Source organism: Macadamia integrifolia, chromosome 3 (genome assembly GCF_013358625.1).
Source record: "Macadamia integrifolia cultivar HAES 741 chromosome 3, SCU_Mint_v3, whole genome shotgun sequence".
Lineage (NCBI taxonomy): Eukaryota > Viridiplantae > Streptophyta > Magnoliopsida > Proteales > Proteaceae > Macadamia > Macadamia integrifolia.
This window is the reverse complement of record NC_056559.1, coordinates 26,957,334-26,969,936: the sequence shown is the minus strand read 5'-3', so window position 1 is coordinate 26,969,936 and position 12,603 is coordinate 26,957,334. Positions and strand designations below refer to the sequence as shown.

Genomic DNA, 12,603 nt, shown 5'->3' with positions numbered 1-12,603 from the left:
TCGACGGTTGAAATCGTCTTGAACGGATCGGGGGATTAATAGCCTTTCGATCCCGTGAATGACACCGTCGGGACGGGTCACCGCGTCTGGATGGATGACCGCCGCGGAATCGACCTTCTTGTCGGAATCCGTACAGGTAAGATGAACGTGATCATGAGAAAGCGTCTTGTGCTTAGCTGACTTGCCGCCGTTGCTTCCGCCGCAGCCACAGTCGTTGTCGGTTATCAGATAATATTGCTGCCATCGACAACAGTGGCGGTTCCAACTACTTTGCTTTCTCCTGCTAGATCCGATGAATGAATGATTTTTTTCGATGAGGAGAGAGAGAGAGAGAGAGAGAGAGAGAGAGAGAGAGAGAGAGAGAGTAAAGGTCTTGCAACCGTGCATTGAAAATTTGTTTATCTTCTCTTCATCCAACGGTTCAATTCATGTTGATCAAATTCTACGGTCAAAATGCCACTAGCATTCCTAATTTATTTTCATAAAATAATGCAAAATTCTTGCATAATTATTGAGTTATCTTGAATATGACATCCACTTTTCAATTTTTATATTAAAAAAATTCATTTCTTTCTCTAGAAGATACAATAGGAGGCAAAATTGACATAATTTGTTTCATTTGTACTTTTATACATTCGAGAGCTTGTGCAATAGTATTTGAGTCTTTCTTATAATCTTATCGGGTTTCAAGTATTAATATTGTATTGATGGTATTAATTGTATTGGAATCTGTTGAGATCAATATTGATAGTTGATTGATTCAAATCAATTGTTGATATCGTTTCAAAGGTAAAATAGTAATTTTTTTTAAAATAAGAATAAAAGTGATCGATACATATTGATCTTTACTATTATCGCTCTATATTATATTAGTATCAATCGAGATCGATATCAATACCAATTAAAACTTTGTTTCCACTACACGATGGATATACATCAATCTTTATTGATACCGATTTATGCCATATTAATATCAACGAAGACCTATACATATATTGATATTGATAATTAAATCCTTGTTCCCACCACACGACATTAGGTAGTTGGAGCATTAATTTGCTTTAGTTGTAGATCAAGACTTTAGAGGCACAAATTTATGTACAAGTGGTTTATCTCGGGTGGAGCTCCTCCATGGTGCAACACAGATGACAGTAAACATTTGACATTTGAGCATTTTGTGGTATGTACATGTGTCTGTGTTGGAATCCGTGCCCAGATGCGCTCATGCTATCAAGTATCAAATATGAAATGCGTTGTATCCCATGATAACCTGATCATGTATTGAACTCAAATCCTCTCCAAGGCATCAGTGCATGATGTGCATCTAATGCTCATTTTACGGTTGAGATATACTAAATATTTTCTTGAACTAAAACAAATGGCTTTCGGAGTAATCGAGATTTTCTTGTAATGAAAGCTTTAGCTTTTGGAGCTTCTGGAGTCATCGTGGGCCATATGCTTTTTATAAAGTCTCTTAATAATACAATTATTCATGTCGGTTCTGATCAATATTAAAATAAGAAAGAACAAAAAAAAGAAAAAGTGAATCAGGTTCTCGTCTCGATCAAATTCACTGCGTTTTCAAAGCAATTTCCACCGTTCCTTCCACCATCCCAGCATAAAAAATAAAAAGAACGAAACAAAACATGTAGCTGTCAGAGATTTTTATATCACAAATAGACATCATTTCAGTGCCTAAATCCATTCTAGAGAGAGAGAGAGAGATCATTTTGCAGAAGGGTCTCTTCCATTACCAAATTCTTCCAATTCCCCGTTTCTAATGGATCTGTTCCATTTGGTCTACGAGAGAATCCGAGAATCCGTTGCTTACTCGTCTTCCAAAATACCTCGATGGAATCACGATGTCTTCTTGAGTACTTTCAGTGAAGATGATGTTGGCAACAAAATCATCATCGATGGCCTCTACAATGCTTTGCTTCAAAATGGGGTTCATACTTTTAGAGATGGCGACGAGGAGGAAGAAGAAAAAAAGGGAGGAAGGGAAAGAGAGAAACGAATTGAAGAATCGATGATCGCCATAATCCTTTTCTCAATAAAATACGTTTCTTCGATAGAGTGTCTAGATGAACTGGTGAAGATAGTTGCATGTAGAAGCACCACTGGTCTAACTGTTTTCCCTGTTTTCTGTGATGTGGATCCATCGCATGTGCGAAAACAGAACGGTAGTTTGGAGGAAGTGTTTGCCAGTTTTGAAGAAGAAGAGGAAAAAGATAAGGTGAAGAGGTGGAGGGTAGATCTTACTACAGTGGCTAATCTTTCTGGTTGGGATCTTCGAGACGTTTCTAATGGGTAATTAATTCCTTCTTAATTAACTCCTTTTTAAGTTTTAACAAAGACACACACCAGCACAAGCAAGGCCAAGAGTCCAAGACTGCCTGTCTATCTCTGTCTCTCACCCAGGGATTTTGTTCATCACCGATTGGCTGTACCAGTGCAGATGGGATCCCAAAAAAATCCTCTCCTACACCACCGATCCGTCGACGATCCATCTAAGTGTTGGGAGTGCTTGAACACGCATCCTCCCAGTCCTTGGATGGCCGTTAGTGGGTCGTTGGAGAGGACCTGGATCCGTCCAGATCACGGTGGTGGGATCCATTATCAGGCATAATCAGGGGTAAAATAGTTAAAAGGAAAAATCGGGTGCGTTTATAGTAGTACTAATGCATCGGATCCCATCAAAACTCGGCAAATTTGCTTATAAAAAAAAATCCAAAAAGCCCCTTTTTTAGGAAACTTGGGGCAAACTTGTCCGATATTGATCTAAGCTGGATCGGTATCGTTATTGATATTATCAATACCATCACCGATACCGATATCAAAAGCCTTGGTCCAATCTGAACGGTTGTACCCCTCAAAAGATTGATAGTACTTGTTAGAGAGAAGTACATGATTACACATTATTGGATTTCTTTTACCAAACTACCCACTTAGTGGTATGGTTGAATACAATTACATAGAGATGAGTTTCCTTCTACCAAACTATCCAATAAAAGAAAGATTTTAAAATAATGTTGATACATGCCCTATTGGTATGAAAACTAACCGAAAATGTGTGTTAATGGAATAATCTACAATCGCTAAATCTAGGATTTTGGATTACTTTCATATGCAAATTAGGTCTCCACTTTGGGTTGGACACCTGAACATAGTACCAAAGCCACCACCAACAGAATAGATGTTCTTGTATGGTCCATTTATGAAGGACCACATTTGCGACTTGTATGACCTCTCAAGAGGGGTCACATATGAGAAATTGTTGGGGAATAATACCACATCAACTAAGTCTGGGATCTTCGATGACTTTATTTATCAGTTAAGCCTTTTCACCTAATTACTTATGCTTTTAGAATAGATGTGGGCGACAATAAATTGTTCTTTTGGTTATAGCTTATCACACTTCCCACATAAGATATTGGACCTAATATTACCTAAATTTTATTCTTAATTTATTTGGTCTCCTTAGTTAACCAAATTGATTACCTGTTTATTGTCCTTATAGTTGTTATATGAATTATTACTTGCAGGCATGTGGAAAAATTTATCCAAAAAATTGTTGACGATGTTTTGATTAAACGAAGTCGAAAACCATTGAACATCTCTAGTTATCTTGTTGGAATAGATTCCCGTGTTGCAACAATGATGAATTCATATATATATCTTTCTACACGTGAAGTCCGTATCATTGGAATTTGTGGTATTAGTGGAATTGGTAAGACAACCATTGCGAAGGGTTTATATAATGAAATTTATCATAGATTTGAAGGTTGCAGTTTTCTTGAGAATGTTCGAGAAGTTTCAAAACAACCCAATGGTCTAATTCATTTACAAGAACAACTCTTGTCTGATGTCCTTATGAAGAAAAGCATTGAGGTAGGAAATGTTGCTAGAGGAATAAATTTGATCGAACAGAGGCTTAAATACAAAAGGGTTCTTATCATTATTGATGATGTAGATCATTCAGATCAATTAAATGCATTGGCTGTCAAGCGTGATTCGTTTGGTATGGGAAGTAGAATCATTGTCATATCACGGGATGAACATTTTCTAAACACAGCTGAAGTATGTGACATTTATCATCCTGAAGAGTTAAACTTTGTTGAATCTCTTCAACTCTTTAGTCGGCATGCATTTAACAATGATTCTCCACCAGATGACTACAAGAAGCTATCAAAGGAGATGGTTGATAATGTCAATGGACTTCCGTTAGCTCTTGAGGTTATAGGTTCTTTGATGTTTGACAAAAGAAGCTTATCTGAATGGGAGAGCACATTAGTCAAACTAAAAGGTACTTCTAGTGATCAAATTCAAAAAAAACTTAGATTAAGTTTTTATGATTTGGATGGCCCAGAGAAGGAAATCTTCCTTAACATTGCATGCTTCTTTATTGGAATGGACAAAGACTATGTATCTAAAATACTAGATGGTTGCAACTTGTATGCAATTATCGGAATCCGCATTCTCAGTCAAAGATGTCTTGTTGCAATTGATAATGACAATAAACTAAAGATGCATGATATACTTCGAGAGATGGCAAAGGAAATTGTTCATGAAGAATCTCCTGAAGAACCTGGAAGACGTACAAGATTGTGGTCACGAGAGGATGTTTGTGATGTATTGACAAAAAATGAGGTAGGGGCAAATAATTTTTCTTCTTCTTTATTGTTATTTTGTGAGTTGTACATGATGACATATTGCTTGGTAATCTATATGAATTGTGATGTTAATCTAGATTTTTTTTTATTATTTATTTATTTTTTTTATAATGGTCTTTGGATAGAAAATGAGCCTGGAAAAAACTCCACTGATCATGGAGATATAGAATGTCTCAAGTTCTTGTATTTCTAGAAATTTTTAGGGAGCACAATGATTCAATCCATCCAACCCCGAGATGATCATATCTTGGAGATTCAAAAACAGGGGAAAGCACTTTTCGTCCCCAGCTTAACATGGAGACAAAAATGAGCTTCCTCAGCTTCTTATGATCGACATCCCTGTTGCATCTCAAAATCCGCATTGACCGTGGTTGTCTCATCCCCCAGACAGGCAACATAGAAACTAGAAACTCTGCAACAAAAGGCTAGCTTTCTCACAAATAAGTGTGGCCCCCTTGGCCCCTCCTGGCCCCTTGGTGGGTCTGCCCCTTGTGAGCTTTGTGTTGCTCACTGTGTGCTATCTTGCACCAAAAAAATAAAAAAGAATATCAATGTTGTTCATACTGGAGACTCTGATTTTAACTTTTATATTATCCGGTGATAATATAAGCCCACTATATAGTCATGTAGTAAAGTAGTAAATCCTAACCTTAGAAAAATAAAGCTTAACAACTGACTCTAAAGGTCAATATTTCATTAATGATAATACAAGCAGAGAAAAAAGATCTCAAATCCATACTGCCTCTACCTTGTGAGTTAGAATTTACTTCTTAAATCCATCCTTATTCCTAACTAATTAAACCATGAATATGTCATTAGCCGAATTGTATGGTTACTAAAATACAAGACATATTATATCCTAAGACTAAATATATGTGGTATATCGTCATTTTTCTGGTCTTGTATTTGAAAAATATAAACATTTAAAACGTTTACCATCATGTTTTCAACCATAATTGACAGTGTCTTGGGTTTTAATTTAAAATTTGGTTTGACATTTTTTTTTTTTTTTTTTGGGTCAAATTTTTTCGCCCTTTAAAACCCATTTGTCTCCTTTTTTTTTTGCTGTTCATTTTCACTGTCTATGGACGTGGGAGATTGCCCTTGCGCTGTAGCTTGGAAACACTCTTCCTTTTTCTATTTTCTTTGTTTAATAATGCATAGGATCTTTAAGGGATAGATCTCTCTCTCTCTCTCTCTCTCTCCTGCTGCATTACATTTAGTGTGTGTTTGTATTTGTAGGTGGAGTATTTGCTTATTTGAGTGTTTTACTGATCCAATTCTATTTGTTAATAGGGTACCGAATCTGTTGAAGGCATCACCCTAACCATTTCTCAGTCTGAGGAGTTGTGTTTTGATACTAAAGCATTTGTAAACATGCATAATCTGAGACTGCTTCAACTCAATTATGTACACTTGAGGGGAGGGTATGAACATTTCTCTAAGGAATTAAGATGGCTTTGTTGGCATGGATTCACTTTGAATTCTATACCCACCAATTTTAGCATGGAGAATCTTGTTGTTCTTCACATGGAAAATAGCAATGTTAAAAAGATTTGGAAGGAAATCAAGGTAATGTATGAAATAGAATCTACTTTTTTTTTTTTTCTTATTTAGATCTAATTTTATATGTATGTATACTTATTATTTCTTTCTTTTTTTCTTTTTTTTTTTTAAATGCAGCTGCTCAAAAGGTTGAGAATCCTGAACTTTAGTCATTCGAGATACTTAAAGAAAACCCCCAACTTCTCAGGACTTCCCAATCTTGAGGAACTGATCCTTGAAGATTGTAAATGTCTGGTTGAGGTTCACCAATCCATTGGGTATCTTGACAATCTTATTGTCTTGAATCTGAAAAACTGCAATAATCTTAAGAAGCTTCCAAGCAGCATTGGTTTGTTGAGATCTCTTGAAGTACTCAATCTCTATGGTTGCTCAGAACAGGTGCAGTCTACTTCATGGTTTTCTTCATTCTCCAAAAAATTTCTCAGTTCACTAAGAAGACAACTTACTTCTACCACTTCACTGCTTCCTGCTTCTTTCTCTGGTTTGTGCACTCTGAGAACAGTGAATCTCAGTTTCTGCAATCTATCAGAAGATTTGATACCCAATGATTTTTGGAACATGCCATGGGTGACTTGGTTAGAATTAAAAGGGAACAAATTTCGCACCCTACCAACCAACATCAGAAATCTTTCTCGTCTTGAATCACTGACATTGAGTTACTGCAAAGATCTCAAAATAATGACAGAGATACCTTCGAGTTTAGAGTATTTGACTCTAGAAGGTTGCTCAAAATTGGAAATATTACCATCCAACATTCTTTTCTCTCGAATTTTGTATCTTGCTTTGAACAGATGTAAGAGGCTACAGTCATTTCCAAGTGGTTCCACATCTTCGCAAGGAGCAGAGGACATTAAGAACAAGCAGAATTTAACATATTTGGTTGTCGACTTTGATTACTTCCGTCGTAGATCAAATGAAATAAGTTGCCTTCCTAATCTTTTGAGCTTAACTTTGGAACTTTGTGGGAGGCCTCAAACACTGCCAAAGCTTCCACCAAGTTTAACTTCTTTGTTTGTAGAAGGTGACATATCATCAATTTTGCTTGTTAATAGCAGCAGCAGGGAGATCCAGAGTATGGAAACTTCTCAATCTGAACAAGGCATTCACATGGAAAGCTGTGGCCATCGGAGGAACACTTTGAATAACATGTTACAGGTAAGCAGCAGCAGGGAGATCCAGAGTATGGAAACTTCTCAATCTGAACAAGGCATTCACATGGAAAGCTGTGGCCATCGGAGGAACACTTTGAATAACATGTTACAGGTAAGCAGCAGCAGGGAGATCCAGAGTATGGAAACTTCTCAATCTGAACAAGGCATTCACATGGAAAGCTGTGGCCATCGGAGGAACACTTTGAATAACATGTTACAGGTAAGCAGCAGCAGGGAGATCCAGAGTATGGAAACTTCTCAATCTGAACAAGGCATTCACATGGAAAGCTGTGGCCATCGGGGGAACACTTTGAATAACATGTTACAGGTAAGCAGCAGCAGGGAGATCCAGAGTATGGAAACTTCTCAATCTGAACAAGCAATTCACATGGAAAGCTGTGGCCATCGGGGGAACACTTTGAATAACATGTTACAGGTAAGCAGCAGCAGGGAGATCCAGAGTATGGAAACTTCTCAATCTGAACAAGCAATTCACATGGAAAGCTGTGGCCATCGGGGGAACACTTTGAATAACATGTTACAGGTAAGCAGCAGCAGGGAGATCCAGAGTATGGAAACTTCTCAATCTGTACAGGGCATTCACATGGAAAGTTGTAACCATCGGGGGAACACTTTGAATAACATTTTACAGGTCTGTTCTCTCTCTCTCTCTCTCTCTCTATCTATATATATATATATATATATATATTTATTGAGATCACACACTCGCTTCAAGTCAATTGGTTTTAAGATGAAAGCTTTAACAGTGTATCAGAGTGGGTACTTTAGCCTCCCATCGATGATGGGTTTTGTGCTCGACCTATGAAGACAAGGGAGACCTGAATGTAAGGGTGAGTATTGAAATAGTCTCACATCGGCTGTGGATGACGAGTGTGGATCAGGTTCTCCTACGATAACCATTATCGTATGGGCGGATCCACACAGATGGAATCCACCACAGAGTTGGTTGTTGGGTGGATTCCATCTGTGCGGATCAGCCCGTACAAGAATGGTTCCTGTACAGAGACTTGATCCGCTCTCGTGGGTGACACTATCATGTATAAGAGTCCCAAGATGCCATCTTCTTCAACTCTCTCTCTCTCTCTCTCTTATAAATGCAGTTAAACATCATGAATTAATTTTTGTGGATCAGGTCCATCAGGATATAGACGAGAGATTTAACTTGTGGGGTTTTGGGAGTGAGATTCCGGAATGGATCAAACATCAAAATATGGGGTCTTCAATATCCTTTGAGGTATCGTCATCTGACTATTGTTCGGGTTGTAAGATACAAGGGTTTGATGTATCTGCTGTATTTTCATGTGAGAAATACGTAGAATACGTAGACTTCTGTTCTTTTGTTGTAATTTATAATAAAACCAAACAAATTCGATGGGGACCCGTTGAAGGATGGAAACACCTCACACGTCCACTTCCAATTCAATCTGGTCAAGACATATTGTTGGTGCGCCATATTATAATTTCTGAGCTTTGGGATTTCTCTGGACGCCATGCTGGATTTGGAGATCACTTTGAAGTGGGAGATCAAGTCGAGGTTACAGTAGAAATTAAGGGTATAGCTGGAAGAAGTTTGCTAGTGAAGAAGTGTGGAGTTCTGTTGGTCCATGAGCCAGATGATCAAGAATATCAAGATCAAATCAGTTTGATGATCATTGATCAATTGCGGAAGAAATACATGTCTGCTTCAGGTGATGAGAATGAGGGTAACCACAATGAAGAAATTTTGCGAGCTTTGCGAGGTGGATGCTTAACAATGTGACTTTGAGTTCCTATGGAGATATATTTTCTTTCATATATGAGGAAGTTCTCCTTTTACTGTTGTGAAGGAAGAATCCTTGAGGCAATATTATATTTTTTTTGTAATCTATTATTTTAGATGTAAACTGCATTAGATGGTGATTTTCAATTTTCTGAAAAGCTTTTATTATCCATGCGTTAAATGTTGCATAAGACAACAGGGGGATAAAAAATGAGTTAAAATATTTTTGAAAATTTTGAAAAAAAAAAAAATTGAAGAATGAAGTCAGCCAATGCCACATTATTTTTCCTGTTCCACAATCTCAATCACTTTGGTTCATACTCTTGGAAAATAAATGAAATTATCTGTTTCTAATAATTCACTGAACCCTAATTTGTCATACAACACAAAGACTTGCATGCATACGAACATGCGGATGGGAAAGAACCCTGTCATTTTCATGTTTAGTGAGTGGCATTCTCCAAGATCATGGGCATGCTGGTGCAGGTGGAGTTCTAAGGAATTATATGTATCCTTCTCAACTTTTCGGTATATGTTAGGATTTGTCCCATCTGTGAAATGGAAATGGAAGCTATTATGGAAAGAATTCTTCTGGCAAAGGAAGCAACTTTTCAACCCTTTGGATTGTCGGATTCAGTTGTAGTGGTGGCAACCATGTAGTCATGTAATGTTGCTTAGTCTGTGCTGCAGAAATGGACTTATATGCAAGCCTTCCTCAATTCACATCATGGAGGAAGTTACAAGGGACGTCATGTCTAAGCCAAGACTTGGATTCCACTCATTTTTGTTGATGGCAATGCTGAAGGTTGGGTGGTCTATTGATATTTGGAGATGCTCACTTTCTTCAACGGGCTTCTTTTTCTGATTTTTGATGTATTGAGTTGATTTGGTTTTCTTTTCTTTCTTTTTGGCTTAAACAAAGTATGATCTGTTAGCCAAAAAATAAAAAAAAAAGTGGCATTCTCATACGCTCTGTACTAAAATGGTTCTCATATTTGATTAGTGGCCTTCCAAACAAAAAATGAGTGGCATTCTCATACTCTATGTACTAAAATGGTTCTCATATTTGATTAGTGGCCTTCCAAACCTTTCTCGTCTCAACCATAAAATAGAAATTTCATCAAGCATAAATTGCATGACAATTGATAAGTAATCAATTGGACCCTCAATGCTATGTTATGGAGAGGTGGGTATGAGGATCAGAATTCTAGGTCAGCTATTGCTTGGAAATCATTGTCTTCTTAAGGTGTATGGAGGTTCAGGTATTCATACCTGTAGTTATTACCATAATAAGGTAGTAAAACTTGCATGGAGATTGTTGAATAACCCTCAAGATCTCCCCAATCCGTTATATAGAAATTAAAGCTCGGCCAGTAAAGATAACTTAGCTTAGATTTTTTTTGCAGCTCTGGTCCACTCACGGTTTAAAGAATATCTAAGGAAAATGTTGATTAATGGGTTAAGCCAATAAAGATGACTTAGCTTAGGTTTTATTTGCATTCCTACCCAACATGATCAATAATGAGTAATGACCACCCACTTAAAGGTTCTTTCTTCACCGAATAAAGCTCCCGTATCGGGTGATGGGTTAAGCCAATAAGATGACTTAGCTTAGGTTTTATCTGCATTCCTGCCGAACATGGTCAATAACGAGTAATGACCACCCACTTAAAGGTTCTTTCTTCACCGAATAAAGCTCCCGTATCTGGTTCTCGCTTTTCACCCAATACAGCTCCACCGGATGAGAACCTGATCTTAAATTCTCATACGCTCTTCAAAAGACAAATGGATTTCCACTTCTTTCTAGCATTTATTGTGGATTATCATTATCTTTTTGCTTACTAACTCTCAAGACTCTTAACCTTTAAGGAACAAAAATATTTTGGCTATTATCCTGGTTGTAGTGGTATCCAAAGAATTGGAATAATTCACTTCTTCTTAGGATTCACAAATACTCTCATAAGTTATTGTATTTTTCAAAGTACCCTTTTAGATTTCATTTCTAGGCTGCCACAGTTAGGGGTGTCAATTCTGAGCCCGCACCGATAGGCCCAACAGAGCCCGACTCATTTATGGCATGACCTGGACCGGGCCGATTAATAAACATGTCAGGCTTGGGCCCACATGTTTATTAAACGGGTGTTCACGGTGCAAGTAGCTAGCCCGTCAGGCGCCCGACCTAACCGACACGTTTATAAGCCCAACTTGAACCGACTCGTTGTAGCCCGACCAAGTTCGACCCCTTTAATACTACATAAAATTCCTATTTTTCCACTACTATTAGGAAAATAATTAAACTTTCTTACCCTTTGCTTTGTAATAGGATTTGATTAATTAACCTTTGTTTTGTAAGTTGTAATGGTCATAATTTCTTCTTTGTTTTGTTAAAGAACAATCATAATCTCATATCACTTCTCATCTTGATTAAAGAGTTGCGTCACATATTCTGGGCCTTCAACCCACTTAAGAAAATAATTTTATGATAGGCACGTTTAAAGCCCGTTTAGACTTAAATATGTCCATAGCCCGATTAAAGCCTGATTAAGACCTGTTTAAGAAAGCCCAATTAGAGCCCGACATCGACCGGCCCAATTATAAACCGTATCACGCCCCTCAAAACTAGGCCCGTTTACTTAAACGGGTGTTCACAGTGCAAGGCTTCTAAGTGGTCAAGCCCGATTAGGCGAGACCGAGACCGACCCGGCCCGGCCCAACCGATTGACACCCCTAGCCACAGGGGTAGGCTACAACCCAAGTAGCACCTAAATTTTGTTCCTAAAAAATCTGCCCAAGAAGACTTTACTCACACACCCTAGAGGGGAAAGAAAACATATACTACAAGAAAAGTGGTCAATGGCGGCACTTGAGTGGAGGCCTTTGGCGGCATTTCCTACAAATGCCGTTAAATATAAACATTCAACGACATTTTCTAACAAATGCCGTCTTATATAACACAATAGGCAGCATTTATTACTAAATGCCACAATATATATGAGTATTTGACGACGTGATATATAATATTATTTGAGGCATTTAGTAATAAATGCCACTGTACATATGAATAATTTGAGGTGTTTATTGAAAAATGCTGCAGTATATAATCCTATTGGCGGCGTTATAAAAAAATGCCGTGGTACATAAGAATATTTGAGGCGTTTAGTAACAAATGCAGCTATATATATGAGTATTTAAGGGCATTTATTCCATAACGCCGTGGTACGTAAGAATATTTTATGGCCTTGCCTGTACACATAATAGCATTGGGGGCATTTCCTACTAAATTTCGCAATATATAAAAATATTTTGAGGCTTTTCTTGATAAAATGCCCTCATAAATTATAGTACAATGAGGAAGGTGAAATCATGTTTGCGGCATTTACTATTACATGTAGTAATAGAATATATATATATATATATAATGTAGTGTTTATGT

General features: G+C 37.5%; 1 protein-coding gene across 2 annotated transcripts; it reads left to right on the top strand.

Moving 5' to 3' along the window:
* Positions 1 to 1,529: 1,529 nt before the first annotated feature.
* Positions 1,530 to 9,338, top strand: LOC122073962 (disease resistance protein RPV1-like). 2 transcript variants are annotated; one of them, XM_042638705.1, is made up of 6 exons: positions 1,530 to 2,310; positions 3,546 to 4,650; positions 5,970 to 6,245; positions 6,357 to 7,304; positions 7,413 to 8,042; positions 8,544 to 9,338. In XM_042638705.1, the coding sequence occupies exons 1-6, from the start codon at positions 1,781 to 1,783 to the stop codon at positions 9,168 to 9,170; spliced, it is 4,116 nt and encodes a 1,371-aa protein (XP_042494639.1). In that variant the 5' UTR covers positions 1,530 to 1,780; the 3' UTR covers positions 9,171 to 9,338. The 2 variants fall into 2 exon arrangements, with proteins under 2 accessions (XP_042494639.1, XP_042494638.1); XM_042638704.1 differs by having other exon boundaries at positions 1,531 to 2,310; positions 6,357 to 8,042.
* Positions 9,339 to 12,603: the final 3,265 nt, after the last annotated feature.